This window comes from Hemitrygon akajei, chromosome 17, assembly GCF_048418815.1.
Source record: "Hemitrygon akajei chromosome 17, sHemAka1.3, whole genome shotgun sequence".
In the NCBI taxonomy this organism is placed as follows: Eukaryota; Metazoa; Chordata; class Chondrichthyes; order Myliobatiformes; family Dasyatidae; genus Hemitrygon; species Hemitrygon akajei.
The window spans coordinates 51,352,466-51,372,035 of record NC_133140.1 but is presented as its reverse complement, the minus strand read 5'-3'; the positions used below and the strand labels follow the sequence as shown (position 1 = coordinate 51,372,035).

Here is a 19,570-nt window from a genome sequence, read left to right as displayed (position 1 = left end):
TAACAAATTATTAGGAATCAAGATGAATGGGATACAGAAACATAGAAACATAGAAAACATACAGCACAATACAGGCCCTTCAGCCCACAAAGCTCTGCTGAACATGTCCCTACCTTAGAACTACCTAGGCTTTACCCATAGCCCTCTATATTCCCAAGCTCCATGTAGCCATCCAGGAATCTCTTAAAAGAGCCTATCATATCTGCCTCCACCACCGTTGCCGGCAGCCCATTCCACACACTCACCACACTCTGCGTAAAAAACTTATCCCTGACATCTCCTCTGTACCTACCTATCTTAGGGTACTGCTGTCTGCATCTGAATTCCCAGATTCTGCAGATTTCATACATCATTGCTGGGTTTCACAGAACTTAATCCAACTCAGCAGGAAAAGAGGAAACATGTACGTAAATTTACCAAAATTCATAAGTACCGAAGAAGAAATAGGAAATTCATATGTACCAAAGTACATAAATCTGAAATTCTGATGGCATACTGTGAGCGCATTGCTCTGTGTGCAGACAAAGGCAAGGTAACAAATGTATTGACTGAACAGATCTCAGACCAATGCCAAAAGGCAATTGCAACTCCTGGCTGCAGCTTTCATGTCAGCTTGTGGAAGACTGCTTGCTTGCAGCTCTTTTCAAGAGGAGTTACTTCACAGAATTTGAATGTGCTGCAACTAGATGGTCTTTGATTAGATCTCAGATGAGAACCAAGCTGACTGCCTGGCTCGCACAGCCCTTCACAGGAGGCCATATCAAACACCAGAATCAAAGGTTAAGTTTCGTCAGCATTGAACATGGCTGATACTAGATATGAAAAAGCTTCAGAGCATAGAGAGGAGGTGGCTGACGGCAGCCTACTGGTTCGAACACTGTTCTCAGACAGGGCTAACTCCACCAGTGGCTGCAAGAGTCAGAACCATCCCCATTGTTTTCAACTCAGAATCATTGTGCTGAACATACTGTACTTGCAGGGATGCCAACAGCTAAAAGACCACAGACCTCTGTCTTGTTTGCCATAGTTAGCAATTTTGTCAACATTGCCTGGTAGTCCCATCATTCAGAATGATTAGCGTCTGGCTTTCCACAGGTGCCAACTGTCGCTGAGTCCACGTATGTGGTAATTACGGGCAAAAAATATTTGTTAGCCTGAAGAGATTCAACTCAGTTAATGTGCAGCTGGCGAACAAACCTATGGTCTTTCTTTGTGCTCAATATACACAGATTGCTGCTGTGTCAGTTACATTCTGTGGGAGCCCAACATCCCAGATCATTTTGCACCTGGATGCTAGCTCCCAGAAACTTTTAAAATGTTTCTCACAACATTTCTCTGAGGCAGAGGATCAACTGAACACTACAATGGCACGTGTGCAAATGCACTTTAGATGGTTGATCCAATGCAGTGGAGCTCTTCTCCTCAAACCCTTTTATGTTGCATGCTTCTCAGACTGACGTTTCTAGTTAGGCATCTAAAAGAATCTCCGGGTTGAATGTGGTGACATGTATGTACTCTAATAATAAATGAAGGCCAGAATTTATCGCCCATTCTTAAGATCGTGGTGAGCTGCCTTCTTGAACTGCTGCAATGTTATTCCCAAATTGTAGTTGGGTAAGATATCCCTGGATTTAGATCCAGTGAGGATGAAGGAATGGCAAAATATTTCCAAATCAGGATGATAGAAGGAGTTGTTGAGCAGCCAAGCACTTTGTTAATGATACACACTGCATCTACTGTGCAAGAAAGAATGATTGCTCGTGGTGCTAAACTGGGTACCAGTCAAGTTGGCAGCTTTGCCTGAATGACGTGGAGCTACTTGATTGTTGTTGGAACTACACTCATACTCTTAGAGATCAGGATGTGAGTCACACCCCACAGGGAAGCACATGGTGTGCTGTAATTGTGATTGGTCCAGATGAGTTTTCTGGTCAGTGGTGATGGTAATGTCATTGAAAGTCAAGAATAGCTGGATAGGCGCTCTGTTTTTGGAGATGATCATTCCCTGGGACTTTAGTGGTACAAATACTTTGTAGCGTAAGTGCTGATTCTGAGGAAACCACTAGCCATAGCAATGTTTCCTTTCAACTACTCACAACCTTCAGTGGTGTATTTCAGAGTCAGACGTGAAGTACACTGCAAACTTCTCTCCATCCATCTCCTACTGCTACTATTTGCATATCTCAATCTTCCATAGACTCATCATTATGCCTCTGATTGCAATCACCACAGGATTAATTATCTATTTAAACAGCACTTTCCTACTTATCTTGATTATTACAGCTTTTTTTTTAAAGACACAAGAGATTCTGCAGATGCTTGAAACCTAGAGCAATGCTCTCAGAATGCTGGAGGAATTCAGCAGGTCGGACAGCATCTATGGAGGGAAATACACAGTTGATATTTCAGCCGAGACCCTTCATCAAGTCTGTAATGGAAGGGAACAGAAAACAGAATAAAATGGTGGAGTGAGAGGCAAGTGTTCAAGCTGGCAGGTGATAGGTGAGTGTAGGTGAGGGGGAAGGTAGGTGGTGGGGAGGAGTAAAAGGTAATGATGTGAGAATGTGAGGAGCTAGGAGGTGATAGGTGGAAGAGGTTAAGGGCTGAAGAAGATGGAGTTTGATAGAAGACTAAAATAAAGAGAAGGAGGTATGAAATGCAGTGAAAGCAAAGTTCCTGCTCCAAAACACATTTGGCAATTGTGCTAAGTGAATTTATAGATTTTCCAAAGACTTTTGTAGGACTCCCCCACAGACATTTAAATCAAGTCTCACCCTCACTGACAAGAAAATCTGATTAATTCATGCAAATGCTGACATTAAATAATTAAAGCTATAAATATAGAAAGTAACAAGAGCAACCGCAACTTGCTTTTACAAGTAACAGAGCCTCATAGCCTCTCCAATAGAAATGTATATAAAATAAGTACAAATCATTTTCCCTGAATCACAAATAATAGGCTTCCGGGTAAAGTAACATAATTGAGTTCATGTCTCTGTAAAATAAAAAGAGCACTAAATTGGTTCAAAAGAGTCACCAAAATCGCAGATTTGTGACATAAATTGCTCGAGTCATGCACTCAAGGTTCATGATGTTATCAGTATCCCTCACCTGTGTATCTACATTGAAATTCACTTGTAACCATTTTTTCCATGGCCACAGAATGGCAAAGATTTCTATTTCTCCATATTTATTGGCATAATGTTTTATGACAGTGCCCTGCATGTTTGCTTATAATTGTAACTAATAGCTTATGTGGCATTCTTTTGATAAATTGACTAAAGCTGTAGGCAGCAGCGATTACAGTAAATGATTTCTGTAGAATTAAATTGTGCAATGGCTCCTTTTTATTGAATTAATATCGATCTAAGAACAAATAAAATCATTATCATCAATCCGACTATGACTGCATGTTGCCCCAAATATGACAGAATATTTCTCTGTAATGAATGAATCCAAACACGATTGAATTTATATCTGCCCAATTACAGTAAGTGTTTTGCTGTGTCTCAAATATTGTATTAAAATGAGTAGACAACATAAAGTTCACCTACATATAAATGTCATTCTGTCTGACATTTAAAATGGACAACAACTGAGATTAATGCAACCATCACTAATATGAAAAAAGGCTATCTAGGGGACTCAGGACAGAATGAATATTTTCTATGGGTCTGTGTATTTGTTAACAGAGTAGGTTTAAATAATTTCTCTGTTGAGACAGAAAGAAAGTATGACAATTAGAGTACAGTTCAACAATTTGGTTGTCAGACAAGTTTTATTGTTCTCTGTCCCAGACATGAACTTGTTGGAGAGGGGACTATCGTTGTTTGTTCATCGGTAACTCGTCATTTTCTCATAGCACTCTGTTTCAAATCGAAGCACTCACTATTTTTGTGTGTGTGAGTTATGAACATTTACAGTTTGTGGCAGTTTGAGCTGGTCAGTGGCACCCTCACTCTCACTTCTGATCTTTTCTGACGTGGATTGCAATTTCTGCCTTCAGATGAGAGCTACACATAAATTTCGAAGTTCAGTTGTGAAAAGGAGCAGATAATGCAGGTACTACTTTCTGGACAAAACTTATCATTCAGCACATTGCATGTCTTGCAGTCTATTGGAGTCTGCTGTGTAGCTATGGTGGCGACTCCAACTTTATAAAACCAGTACAGGAGGCCATTCAATCCATTGGTTCCATATCAGCTCCAAAGAATGCAATCTCTTTAGTTCTGTTCTATCTCTCCTAATTTCCCCATGGATTCTCTCTCACACACTCAGAAACTACCTTCTAATTATTTTTGCTGTTAACTTACACGAAAAGGTAAATTTCCACTAAAGAATTAAACAAACTATTTGGTCCTGATCTGGAGGGTTGTTTGAGCAAATGATTTTCCCAGTGACTATGTGCTAATTAATTCACCAATCAGCATGTCTTTGGGATGAGGGTTAAAACCTGCACAATCACAGGGACAATTGAAAACTCCTCATAAATAGCCCTTCAGATCAGGATCAAACCTGAGTTTCTGTTACTAACTGCTCTGTCACTGTGCAGTCCAATTTGGTTACTACTGTGTGATTCAATTCATTGTAGACAACAGATTTAAAATTGTCCAGGATGATAAAACTCCATTTTATTTCAGGTTAGTTTGGAACAGGAGTCCACTCCTTCAGAACTATTTCTCAAATAGTTGTTTGATTTGAAAATTGTGCATTTCCTTTAACATTCTCCGAGATTAGATTTTTTGTAGGAAGACATATAACAAAAAAATTAAACTCTGGTGCATGACTCGGTGAAATTTAAGTGCACTCATATTGCTAATGCATCTTATAAATGTAAAAAGCAAGTTGATAATATTTCTTGATTTGATTAGAGAAAAGACCATGTACACTAACCTACAACAAATAATTTCACTATGGTAGTTGATCGTTTATAAAAGCTTTTAATTATTGAAGTAACTATCATGTTCCATTGGTGATACTGGGAGAGTAAAGAATTGTGCTATTGTAATTACAATTTACGTGGTCTACATGTATTATTGCTGTTTTTTTGCTACTATACAAAAAACAAGTTAACCACAAAAATTGTCCTGTGAGTCATTTATTTGAAAAGCAGCTAAGTCAATTGGCATGCAGGAGAAAGCGGGTTACAGTGAAATGGTAGTGATGGAAATGCTCTGAGAGGTGCAACTGACTCATTGGCACAAATGACTTCTTTTCTGTGTTATAAACAAATAGCAGAAACTTCAAAAGAAATTCTCACAAACAAACCCCTTTTTGGAATAGCAGCCACAGCGGAAACAGCAACTGCTGCTTTCATATTCTGTAAACTGAACCTTGTAAATGGCAAAATGCTCCAAGCTTCACTGGATGGATAGGATGGCCATTTATGTATTTTCTTTATTTCTCATTCTTTCATCAGCTATTTGTTTTTAAGAAGTAAAACTCTTGACTTGTTCATTTATTATTTACTACTTCAAATAATAAGCTACATGTCAATGTATGTGAAGTAAACATTTTTGGATAAAAGAAGGTGAACAGGCTATCTTCAAGGATCGATGTTTCAAAAAGGCAGGATCCATCACCCAGGTCATGCCTTGTTCTCATTGCTACCATCAGGGAGGAGGTACAGAAACCTGGAGGCACACACTCAACAATTCAGGAACGACTTCTTTTCCTCTGCAATCCAATTTCCACTGCTCCACCTTCTTCAATAGCAAGTGAGGTAGTGATATTGAATCCTTAACACTACCTCACTACTTTTTCATTTCTATTTTTGCACTACTTATTTAACTATTTAATATTCAGTATATATACTTACTGTAATTCACATTTTCTCTATTATTATTTATTGCAATGTACTGCTGCCGCAGACACCAAATTTCATGACATATGCCCATAATAATAAATCTGATTCAGTTTTGAAAAACTAATAAAAAAATTAAAAAAAATCTGATTCTAATTCTGATTTTGATTGTACAGCAATAAAATTGCAGCAATGTGCATCCATAACAGGTTAATTTTAATTGTAAAACAATGGCAATTGTAATTACAATAGCTCAATTCTTTAAACTCCCAGTAGCTCCAATGAAACATGATAGTCGTTTCATTAATAAAAAGCTTTTATAAATCATCAAATACGATATTGAAATTATTTGATGTAGACTGATGTACATGACCTTTTTCTCTAATCAAATCAGGAAATATTACAAACTTGCTTTTTACATTTATAAGCTGCATTAGCAAATTGAGCGCAGTTAAACATTCATGCATCAGAGACTTCAATTTTCTTGTTCTATGTCTTCCTCTTTTCCTCCAAAAATCTAATTGTTGAGAATGTTAAAGTAAACACATAATTTCCAAATCAAATGATACTTTTGAGAAATTAACCACAATACTTTTGAACGAGCCAACTGCTGTTCTAGACGACTCTGAAATAAAATGGTGGTATGGGAATGGACTATTATCTTGGTCAGTTTTAACCCTGTTGCCCAAATGGAAGAGTCATACATGGCAACAGGCCATTTTACCCACAATGTCCATGCTGATTCATATTAATCATATCTCCCAGCACTTGGCATGTAGCTTTCTGTGCCTATTGATTCACGTAGCTCATCTAGATGCTTGTTAAATGCTGTCAATGACTATGCTCCTTGCACAGTGTATTCCAGCTACTAACAACTCTCTGGATGAAAAACAGCCCCTCAGATCTGCCTGAAATCTCTTATGTCTTCTCCTAAATATATAGGTCTTCTAGCTTTACCTACCTCTGTACCCTTAAATTTTTATATACCTCAACCACATCTCCTTTTATCCTCCTCAACTATATAGAAAGCAGACCCGGCCTTTCCAGTCTCTCCTGCATCCATGCAAAAGTCCGGAGAAGTTCTTTTTTACCATCTCCAACACCATCACATCTTTCCTGTAGAGCGATGACTAGAACTGCACACATTTCTCCAGCTGCGCTGTGACCAATATTTTACGGAGGCGAATAACCTCCCCGCTCTTGTGTTCAGTGCTCCCACTAATGAAGGCCGGCATCCCATATGCCTTTGTAACCACACTAGCTATCTCACTGCCACCTTGTGTACCTATATCCCTCCGTTCATCACTACTGCTCAGGACACAACCATTCATGGTACAGTACATGCTCTGGCCTCATTCGTATTCCCAAATGCATCAGCTCAGGTGCCATTTCTCAACCTCTTTCACCAACACTTCAATATCACCCTTTAGCCTATGACTACCCTCCATGCAATTAAAAATTCCACTAATTCCCATGGAATCTCTGAACTTACTCCTATAACCACATTCAAATCAACATTACAAACAGCAATACTGATTCCTGTGGAACACCATTAGTAACTGGCATCCAAATACTACAGATAATTACCCCATTGGCTACAAAATGCTTTGTACTGTATTCACACACCAATCAACAGAATTTTAAAAAAAAATCTTATTCAGAAATGTTTGGGGAATAGGTGGAATGTTAGTCAAGAAGAAGAAGGAAAGATGCTTAAGCAAATATCAGACATGGCTCTTGAGAGTTACAAGGTATGCAGGAAAGAGCTAAAGAAGGCACATAAAACGCCTTTGTGAGTAGTAATAAGGAAACTCCCAAGGCGTTCACACATATGTGAACTACAGGAGGATGACTAGAGTGAAGGTAGAACTGATGAAAAATAAATGGGGAAAAATGCCCGGAGTCAGAGGAGGTAAAGGAGGTCCCTGGGGAATACTTTGTTTCAGTTTCCACCAGTGAGAGGGACATTGACAAAAATGAAGTCAGACCAGAACAGGTTAATGTGCTGGAAAATATTGAGGTTAAGAAAGGGGGTGTCCTGGAATTTTTGAAAAAATATTAGGAAAGTTAAGTTCCTGGAAGCAGATGGGAGGTACCCCAGTTAACCAGAAAAATTGAGGGAAAAGATTGTTGTGACAGTGACGATCTTTGCATCCTCACTGGCCACAGGATAAGTACCAGAAGATTGGAGGATGGCAGAAGAAGATAACAGGGATATTCCTTGAAGTTATAAACCCGTAAGTCTTGCTGCAGTTGTTGGCAAATATTTGAAGAGGATTCTTAGAGAGAGGATTTATGAGCATTTGGAGAAGCATAGTCTGATTAGGGATTGTCAACATAGCTTTGTGAGTGGCAGGACTTGCCTCATGAGCCTGGTTGACTTATTTGAGCAGATGGCAAAATAAGCTGATGAAGGTGGAGCAGTGGATGTGGTGTATATGAATTTTAGTAAAGCGTTCAACAAGGTTCCCCATGGTAGGCTCATTCTCAAAGTAAGGAAGCATAGGATCCAAGGAAACTTGGTTGCATGGATTCGGAAATACCTTCCCCACAGAGCAGTAGAAGGGGTGTATTCTATCTGCAAGTCAGTGGTGCTTGGCAGCGATCTGTTCTGAGGTCACTGCTCTTTGTGATTTTAGAGATTATTTAGAAGAGAGTGGAAGGATGGGTTGGTAAGGTTGCAGTTAACGAGAAGGTTTGTGATGTTGCTTTCTGGTTATTAGTGTCATAGTTAAGGAAAACAGATTATTTTCACCATTATTTTACATACATTGCATAAATGTACATGCCTGAAAATGCCACCACCACCACTACCAACACCACCAGTCCACTGAATGTCACAACTGCCTCCTATAAGGAAAGTAAACCCAGTCAATTAATTTTATTTTTCTAATTAAACAACTCTAAATCATCATTAGCATGCTCTGAACCTTCTGGCCGTTCCATTGGATGTCTGAAACCGAACATAGCCCTCTATCTGAGCCCTTATTATTGATCAGCAAGTTACCTCTTAAATTATCTATCTTAATCAGTAAAACATCTCTAATATCGTTTAAACGAGCTTACCCATCCTGTCCTGCTAATTCCCATATATCTATGATCACACGCTTTCACAACCTGACGTTCCCCCCTCAACATTTATTGTGTATTCTCTACGATATTGTGTCTTCTCTAAATGTATTCAGCCCACCTGCACGTCTATCCATGCATCCCAATAGTTTGGGGCCACAACATGTTTTGCTCACTGTCCATACCAAGCCTGTCGAGTGCTTGACTGGATTTGACAAGCTGAGCTTGCAGCCCTGGCACCACTCTGCATTCATCAGCACATGGGATGTGACTAGTCCTTGTATGCACCAATAACAATGTTTCCTCCAATTCCCAGGTAAATTACATCACCAGGATTTCCATGCTAATTGTCTGGGAGGAAATGAAAGATTGTAAGCCTTCTTAAAACTTACAAACATTTGTAAATGGTAGTGTTGTTTCACTCCCCAATGAGCTCAATGCCTTTTATGCAAGAGGGCACTACGCTTTTGTAAATCCCCACAACTTCTGGTGACCCTGTGATCTCAGAGGCCAACATCCGGACATCCTTCAAGGGGATTCTCGCAAGGTGTCAGGCTCTGATGGTGTATCTGGCAGAGTCCTGAAAATTTGTGCTGACCAACTGGCTGGAGTGTTCAAGGACGTTGTCAACCTCTCATTGCTGCAGCTGGAGTTCAAAAGGGCATCAATCATACCAGTGTCCAAGAAGAGCAGGGTGAGCTGACTCAAAGACTAATGCCCAATAGCACTCTGATAAGTGCTTTGGGAGCTTGGCCATGACTAGAATTAACTTCTGTCTGAGCAGGGACCTGGACCCACTGCAATTTGCCTTCCTATCTCAACTGGTCTACAGAGGATGCAATCTCATGGCTCTTCACTCAGCTTTGAAGCACTTAGACATAACAAAACACACATCAAGTTGCTTGATATTGATTACAGCTCAAAATTCAATGCCATGATCCTTTCAATACTAATCAACAAGTTTCAATCCTTGGGCCTCTGTTACTCTCTTTGCAATGAGATCCTCAGCTTCCTCATTGGGAGACGACAGTCAGTGCCGATTTGTAATAACATCATGTCCTCACTGGCAATCACACAAGCATACCTTAAGGATGTGTGCTTTCCTCACCACTCTCTCTACTCACTCATGACTTTGTGTCTAGGTACAGTTCAAATGTGATCTATGAATTTGCCAATGACACCACTGTTGTTGGCAGGACATTGATGGTGACAAGGAGGTGTGAAGGAGCGAGAGAGAATGAATGATTGATTGGTGTTGCAACAACTCACACTCAACATCAGCAAGACCAAGGAACTGACTGTGGACTTCAGTAAGGGGAAGTCTAGAGAACACGCACCAATCTTTATGAGGGTCAATAGTGGAAAGGGTACAGTAGAAAGCATTCTGACTGGTTGCGGCCTCCAACACACAGGACCACAAGAGACTGCAGAAGATTGTAGACTCTGCCAGTTCCATCACGGGCACAACACTCCCTGCCATGGAGGACATTTTCAAAAGGTAGTCCCTCAAGATGTCGGCACCCATCATTAATGACACTCCTCCACCAATAAAGACCCACACCATCTGGGATATGCCTTCTTCTCACTACCAACATTAGGGAGAAGATACAGGAGACTGAAGACCAACACTCAAAGTTTGAAGGACAGCTTCTTCTCCTCTGCCATCCAATTTCTGAACGGTCCATGAACACTACCTCATTATTAATCTTTTGCACTACTTATTTAATTTTGTAACTTACATTAATCTCTATATCTTGCACTGATTTGCTGCCATAAAATAGCAGCTTTCGCAACATTTGTCAGCGATAATAAGTTTGACTTGGATCCTGATTCTCACAATTTTCATTTAAAAATCAGTTAACTTTGTCTTTGTTAAGTTGTTTGCTCCAAATATCCTTGCCTACTTAAAGCTGGTATTTTGGACAAATAATTATTTGGGCAATATTCACCAGATTCACTCCTCACCCCACAAAGAAAACACAACTCCCCCAAATGTGTACCCTTCTCGTATTTCAAATCTAATTGGCTCAGATTGATCTGTAGACTCATAGCAACGTTTCACTCAGCTGTTGGAGTGTTTCTATCACAAGATTTAGTGGAGCTGAATCACTAAATGGCAGGGTCTGCCCACCAGTTTAATGGCTCGGAGAATCCACCTCTCAGTGGCATGGTGAGGGACCAGCTTTGCTGGCCAGCAGGCAGACGAAACGTGGTTAGCTTAGCAATCAGTACGCCGCTGTATTGATCCAGCCACTTTCCAACCAGAAAGAAAGAATGACAGACATTCCTGTTGGGCGCCAGTCCATGGAACAACCTGACCTATCCCCTCACATTTCCTTCAGGGAAAGGAACCTGTCACTCAAATCTGGTGCTGCTAGAGATGGACAATGGATACTGCATTTCCAGTGCTGCTCACATTCCAGGAAGACAAATATAATAGAAACAATGAAATAACAACATCACATATCAAGTAGGCAATCAGCCTTCTTTCCCTGCAAGGACATCTTGTGGCATGAATCAGAATTGTTAATGTCAAGCATTAAACCTTTCAAAAATTATTTGATAAAATTCTGAACATGTACACAGAAAACCCAGCAGCTCTTTCAGATTATTTTTAATTAAGGCATAAAATTAAGAAGATATGCCCCTGTATGCTTTGATTAAATTGTATAATAGTGAAGCCCAACTAATGTTTCTGATAGTTCAACAGAAGTTTGGTGTTCATTATGTATATAACAATCATGATATTAAATGTCTGATTTGGAAGTGATTATATTTATAAAGTGGCAGCTAAATCTCAGATTATGCTGGCTGTCCACTTAGTATAAAATTGTAATAATTGTAATTGTCAATGTTCTATACAAAATGTCAGAATAAAACTATATTGTTGGTCTCTGTTTTGACAGCTTATTTGTAATATTTTGGTCCTTAATCAGATTGGTTTTTAATTTGCACTGCATCTTTAGCTTTATGCTAAATTCCAATTTTTCTGATATTACATTCAGTTATTAAGCTTACTTGTGGAATTTAGATTTTATTGATGTCATCACCAGCATCATTATGTGCCGCGTCGTACGACATTGGCGATCATGGTCTCATAACCATGATTGTTCTTGGCATTTATCGATGCAAACTTCATTATTATTCAATGTAACTTAATCTAAACTTCATCTTGTTCCAACACTTGATAGCGTTACAACAGATTTTCTCATGCTATGCTAATGAGATCATTTCAAACATGTTGGTGTTGGAAAATCTTTTCCTATGATGGATTGTTCCTTGCCTACATTTGCATTATACACAGAATCCGAATTCTTTGACTTAATCTGTTAAGGCATTGTTGTGATAATCCCAAAAATTTACAGATTTAGTCAGCAGTGCACTTCCCTGGATGAGTTTCCTTTTCACTCAAATTAGATGATTAAATTAAATCAGTCAGTGGATGTTGTTTACTTGGATTTTCAGAAGGCCTTTGACAACGTGCTGCACATGAGGCTGCTGAACAGGATAAGATCCCATGTTAATGCAGGAAAGATAGTAGCATGGATAAAAAAACTGGCTGACTAGCAGGAGGCAAAAATTGGAAGTAAAGGGCTCTGCTCTGGCTGGTTGTCATTGACTACTGACGTTTCATTGGAGTCAGTGTTGAGACTGCTTCTTTTCACATCAATTGTCAATAATTTGGATGCTGGAATTTATGACTTCTGTGGCCACGTTTGTAGACAATACAAAGGTAGGTGCAGGGACAAGTAATGTTGAGAAAGAAAGGTCTGCACAAGGACTTGGACAGGTTATGAAAATGGTCAAATAAGTGGCAGATGGAATATAGTGCATTGAAGTGTCCAGCCACACGTCTTGGTAGAAGGTGAGGACTATTTTCTGAATGTGCAATAAATTTAGAAGTCAGAGGTGCAAAGGGACTTGGGAGTCTTCATGCAGGATTCCCTGATAGTTAACTTGCAAGTTGAGATGGTAGTAAGGAAGGGAAATACAATGTTAGCATTTATTTTGAGAGGACTAGAATATAAAAACAAGGTGTAATGCTAAGGTTTTATAAGGCATTGGTTTGACCATACTTGTCGAGTATTGTGAGTAGTTTTGGGCCCGATATCTAAGAAAAGATGTGCTGACATTGGAGAGGGTCCAGAGGAGGTTCACAAGAATGATACTGTGAATGAAATGGTTAATGCATGAGGAGCATTAATAGCCCGGGGAATGTACTCAATGGAGTTTAGTAGAATGATGGGAGAGCTCATTGAAGCCTATTGAATATTGAAAGGCCCAGATAGACTAGACGTGCAGAGGAGGCTTACTATAATGGAGGAGTCTAGAACCGGAGGACCTCAGAATACATTTAGAATGATGAGGAGGCATTTCTTTTGCCAGAGGGTGGTGAATCAGTGGAATGCAATGTCACAGGCACCAGTGGAGGCCAAGTCACAGGGTATAGGTTCTTGATTAGTAAGAGCATTAGTAAGAGAATGGGATTGAGGGGATAATAAATCAGCCAAGGTGGAGCAAACTCAATGGATCAAATGGTCTAATTCTGCTCCCATGTCTTATGGCCTTTATTTCAATGAATAGTGACTCGATCAATAGTGACTCAAATGTAGATACATGGTTCAAAATCTCAAAATTTACCAGAGACACCAAAATCCCAGACCTTATAATTAGTGAGGACAACTATTATTAACTGGAGGTAGATTGGGCTGACATGGCAGATGAAATTTAATACTGGGAATTTGAAAGTGATACATTATGATAGACGGAATGGGAAAAGGTATTATATTAAATGATAGTTCACAGAATAAAGGATATGCAGAAAGGAAGAAACCTAAGGTGTATGTGCTTAAACCTGAGAAAAAAAACAAGCTGAGAATATAGTTAGTAAGACATTGGATCCTAGGCTTCATAAATAGAGGATTTGAATATAAAGGCAGGATCAAAATGGAGAACTGTACTCACTTCTGTATCAACCTAACGTTCCTAGAAAGGATTCAGAAGGTGTTTTAACTATAAAGGTTTCAGAAAGTATTGAATTTAGCTGCAAACGTGTCTGCAAGAGTTTTATTTTTTTCTTCTTGTAGCTACAAAGATTGAGAGGAAATTTGCAGGATGGTTATGGGCTTCAGTTGACTTAGCAGAGGAAGCCATTCCTATTATTTGCATCTAGTCTGCACTGATGTACAAGAATTTTGTAGGTTTCAACGAAATCTGTTCTCATTCTTTTACATTCCCTTCGCATCATAAATCATCTGAGCCCACTTCTTCCTTACGCTTCCTTGTTATCTGCACTATGCAGCAGGTAATGTCTCTCCTTATTCTTCTGATCAAAATATATCTCTTCATACTTTTCCAGAGTTCACAAACTCTTCTACACAGATTCAAACAAGGTCCATTCTCCTGTCAATGAGAATTCAAGTTCCATTCCATGGTTTTTAAGGGATCCACCTCTGTTCTCTCCTCAAAAACTGAGGCAGCCCATGCTTGCATGCTGCAAGACCTGGACACATTCATGCATGCTTGATACAAAAGAAGTGACATTTGTGCTATGACAGTGCTAGCAATGATCATCTTTAGCAACCTTCCTCTAATATGTTCTCAGCAGTAACATCCTAAGCTTTAGCATAGATGAGAAATTTATTGGAAACAGTCAGATAAATTCGACAGCATGACTCACCTCCTGAAACTCCAAATTATTTTCAAGGCAAATGTCATGGAATAATCTCAATTAGATTGAAGGTTTGATCCAATGGCTGCAGTGTGTCCCATTTACAAATGCATTGCGGTTGCTCATCTTGGCTATTCTGACAGTATCTCCCAAACATGTGACCCTTATCACCCAGAAATCACCAAGGGTGAGAGTTATAGTGGGACACCATTCCCTACAGATGCCCCTCCAAATTACGCACCCTCCAGGCATGAAGATTTATTGCTGTCGAATCATCACCACTGGCTCCCTAATCAGCAACACTCGAATGTGATGGTTCAATTAGATAACACATTGCCATCTTCTTAATGACAATTAGGGAATTATAGTTGAATCAAATAAAATCAAAAGTACTTTGTTGGCTGTAAAGTGCTTCGATATGTGCTGAAGTCAAGAAAACTGTTATAAAAGAAATATTTTCTCACGTGAAGATGTAATGGAAGTGTGGCATGTGATTCCCAACAAATTGGTAAGAATTCCACTATCCCACATAACAAAGTGAAATATGACAACCTTTGACATAAATCACTGTCACCAATTACAATATATGAATAAATTAACTTTTTAACCTTTCGAACAAGACCATTTGTTTCTACTTCCACAGAAAATGCATGGGTTGCTCTTGAGAAACTCATGTTGGCACGTAATCACAATTAAGCTTCAGCCCTAATCATATCATATCATTTCTCTACAAAATGTCTTTCTAGTTAATCAGGAGGGATAGGAAGGAAGAAATTTGACCTTAATTCTCAGTATCATGTTTTTATATTTCACTGCTGAGATTTCAACAATTGCTAAACTGTCTGGTTTTGGCGAGCCTATTGTGAAGAATTTTGGCAACTCATAGTTGGACCTGTAGATGCCAAGCATGGCATTTTATTTAGAAAAAATTGGATGTCGAAAGACACTTCCTAATAGAAAAGCCAACATTCCTGAAGATGAATGTGTGGCTATGGAAAAACAGTAGAAAAGTGCCTGAAAAGCAGACAATTTGAGAAAATTAACAGAATATAACTCAAGGTGAATGTAATTTTCCAAATGTAAAACAAATCCTCCAGTGACTGAAAAAGAATAAAGCTCCATAATTACAAGAAAGAAACATATAAATACAAACGTGCAAATGTGCCTTCATGCTGATGGCCTCAAGAACACAATTTGCTCAATAAACTTGCTTTGTTGAAACTATAGCTAGCAACTTTTGGAGACGCATCAATACAACAAATATTTTAAAACAAGAAACAAAAAAAGAGCATGGAAAGAATTCGGCTTTACTGGATGCAAAGTTTTAATCTCATGCAATTGTATTTTAAAAGTAGTCAGTTTTTTATTATTCACCTTACCTGATGTTAGTGTCTGTGTTGGCTTTCCACCTATATGAAAATCAAATATATGACAATGGTTAAATGTAATTGGGTTTGCGGTCTATTTCAGAGTTACACTGCTTCTCTTTCTCTTGCGGTTTAGGTACTCGATACTGCCTACTTGGAGTACAATTTTCAAAAATATGAATGCCCTTCCTCACCCTTTGGCAAACTTTCCTATCATGAAAATAAATAATACTGAAACTAGATGGCTATAGAATACAGTTAAACTTTTCCTTGAAACAATTTAACATCAACTCCCAGAGCTCATGTGACATTATCTGATTTAAACCTAAACAGAAATTCCAGTGCATCAACATATTTCTTTGCCAACATTCTGAAATGTTTAAATGTAATTGCCAGTTTAATGACTTTTTGTGTTGGATTGTGAATAGCTTGGTGGGCAACCATTGGAAACACAAGGAGAAAAGACTTTCATGCCAACAGATTGAGTGGTTTCAAACCTGAGTTCCAGATGAAAGGCACCATCACTAACCTATTGTACTACCTTTAAATCAACTACAGAAAGCAATCGCTTCACAATTTCCAGTGAAAATAGCCTTGAAATAAGTTAACTGAAAGTTGACTCCATAACGAGACTTCAGTAGAAGACCCAACCATTTTCCAATTCAGTGAAAGGTTCTGCATTCACATTTGCTTGATTTGTTTGGCACTAGTGCAGCATTCACATGACCAGATCTGATCCTTATCTATGGATGGCGTTAGAGACACTATAAAGGAAAATGTTGAGGAACTAAAACATGATCAAGACTAACTGTAGCCAAATATAAAAGAATCTGAGTTCACATTATGTTTCTTGTAGTTAGGGTCAACTTCATAAAACAAAAGTCTTTTCCATCAATGTACCAAATTTCTAGTTATCAATAAAATTTTGTGAATGAGTTTTATGTACCGGCATCTAAAAGCATCACTAACTTCGCTGATAAATATATTTCCAAATTGGAAGCAACCGAGATCCAGTCCCAAGCCTGAACTAGCACAATAGTATAGCTCGCATCAAGATTCTCCTCAAGATCGGCCATCCCCCGAAATTCCAAAGTATCATCAAGTCATTCCATGACGACATGAGGACTACTGTTCAGTACGATGGCAGTTCATCAGAACCCTTCGCTATCCGTAGTGGAGACAAACAAGGATGCGTGTTGGCCCCAACATTATTCTGCATCTCCTTCTCTCTGCTATTGAAGCACGTGTTTGGGATGTCGACAGAAGGCATCTACATGCACACCAGGTCTGACGGGCGGCTGTTCAACCCTGTGCGCCTGAGAGCAAGAACAAAAGTGCGAAAGATCTTAATACGTGACATGCTCTTTGCCGATGACACTGCTATAACCTCGCACACCAAACAGCAACTACAAACTCTCATGGACCACTTCTCTAAGGCATGCAAGGACTTTGGACTTACCATCAGCCTAAAGAAAACAAATGTCCTTACCCAGAACGTAGTGGAGACACCAGTCATTATGATCGACAATTACGATCTAAAAGTGGTCCACTAGTTCACATACTTGGGGTCGACCATTAGCGACACTCCCCCCCTTGATGCTGAAATCCATAGGTGTATTGGCAAAGTAGCATTGACCCTTGCTCGACTATCCTCGTGGGTCTGGGAGAATCCGAAACTCACTACAAAGACTAAGACTGCCTTGTACAATGCATGCGTTATCAGCACCTTCCTGTATGGTAGCGAGACTTGGACCATCTACTTCAAACAGGAGAGAAAACTCTGCAGTTTTCTCCTGCGCAGCCTTCTCCGCATCCTCGGCATCACCTGGAGAGACAAAGTCCCAAATTCTGAGGTCCTCTCCTGCGCTGGACTTCCCACAATGTTCACACTCTTAAGACAACGCAGACTGCGCTGGCTGGACCAAGGACATCCTCTATGGAGAACTAGCAACAGGCAAGAGGAACGTTGGTAGACCCCAGTTTTGCTTCAAGGACCTCTACAAACGCGACATGAAAGCCTTAAAATCAACACAAAGTGCTGGGAGGATACAGTAGATGACCGCAACAAATGGTGAGGTACTCTTCAGCAACACCTAGAGCAAGGTGAAAGAGTGATCCTGAGTCAGTTTGAGGAGTGGAGAGCTAAACGGAGAGCACAGTGGACAGTGGACAACAATTCCACGACGCCCTACACATGCAGCAACTGTGGCAGAGTCTGCCGTTCCAGGATCAGCCTCAATAGCCACAGTCGATGCTGCTCGACAAACCAGTGACTACCAGAGGCGCAGTACCCATGGTCGACCACGACCGCGTGAGGCCACACATCACATAACCTCAATACATCTATGCTCTTAAGGGGGACTATTGGTAGCATTTGCCAGAAAAGAAGTAACTATGTACATCTGGTGATAAAGGACTGAGAGTAGTTGTGACAACACCACTTAGAAAATAACTGCAGGGCTGTGGACCAAAACTTAACAAGTAGAGTATACTTAAAGTCCGTATTTTGCTACATGAACACCATATATTAGGGTAGATGATAAATTGCTGATAATCTTCTAAAACATTCTTTTGCAAGCCATGGTAATTTTGAGAATTGATTAATGAATTAGTAACAATAATTATGGACTTTTACAAGGGAAAAGGATCAGTCTTATTGCTTACTTACATTAATTCATTGTGGTACAATTAATAAAAGCATAACACGGATTGAAATAAATGCAAATTTAGAAAACCTGTTTGAAAATTATTACTATTAATCTTTTAAAAAGATCATTGAAAAATAACATCACTTCTAAATAGTAGTGTTATTATAACCATTACAATCCAGATAGTAATGTGTACAGCAGCTCTGTGAGGATTTCAAAACAGATCATCCAGCGTTATGGATTGGGGAGCACACTTTATGAGAACAGGTTGAGTAAACTCGGCCTTTTCTCCTTGGAGCGATGGAGGATGAGAGGTAACCTGATAGAGGTGTATAAGATGATGAGAGGCATTGATCGTGTGGATAGTCAGAGGCTTTTTCCCAGGGCTGAAATGGCTAACACAAGAGGGTGCTTGGAAGTTTAAAGGTGCTTGGAAGTACCTTTAAACTTGGAAGTTTAAAGTTTAAAGGTGTTTGGAAGTAGGTACAGAGGAGATGTCAAGAGTAAGTTTTTTATGCAGAGTGGTGAGTGCATGGAATGGGCTGCTGGTGACAGTGGTGGAGGCAGATACGATAGGGTCTTTCAAGATACCCTGGATAGGTACATGGAGCTTAGAAAAATAGAGGGCTATGAGTAACCCTAGGTAATTTCTAAAGTAAGTACATGTTCGGCACAGCATCCTGGGCCGAAGGGCCTGTATTGCACTGTAGGTTTTCTATGTTTCTACGTTATGTGTTTTCATAACTATCTAGCTAGTGCCCAAGTTGGTGTGAGATGTTTCCTGTGAAAACAACTCATTGCTCTTGGTTGAAAATAATAATTTGGCAGTCGTAATAATCATTATGTATCTTTTTATGATGGGTGGGATTTAAAGAATTGAGGGGTGGAACTACATGCTACATGCCAACAATACTTATGTATGTGCCACCCCTGCACTGTAAGAATTCCCTTATATTATAAGTGACTATAACTCCATCATTCTGAGACTAACATAACAACTGTTCAATGACAG

At 39.4% G+C, this 19,570-nt stretch overlaps 1 protein-coding gene across 4 annotated transcripts in view; it reads right to left on the bottom strand.

Annotated features, from left to right (window-relative positions):
• The window catches only part of vstm2b (V-set and transmembrane domain containing 2B), an 86,400-nt gene that overhangs the window by 16,271 nt on the left and 50,559 nt on the right, over positions 1–19,570 (bottom strand). For 2 of the 4 annotated variants that reach the window (XM_073070093.1, XM_073070090.1), the window contains one exon: positions 15,923–15,952. The exons of 1 other annotated variant lie outside the window; for it this stretch is intronic. In XM_073070093.1, the coding sequence (XP_072926194.1) occupies positions 15,923–15,952 (30 nt within the window). Of the gene's footprint in view, positions 1–15,917; positions 15,953–19,570 lie in introns of all 4 variants that reach the window. One more of the 4 variants, XM_073070091.1, reaches the window with a different exon arrangement.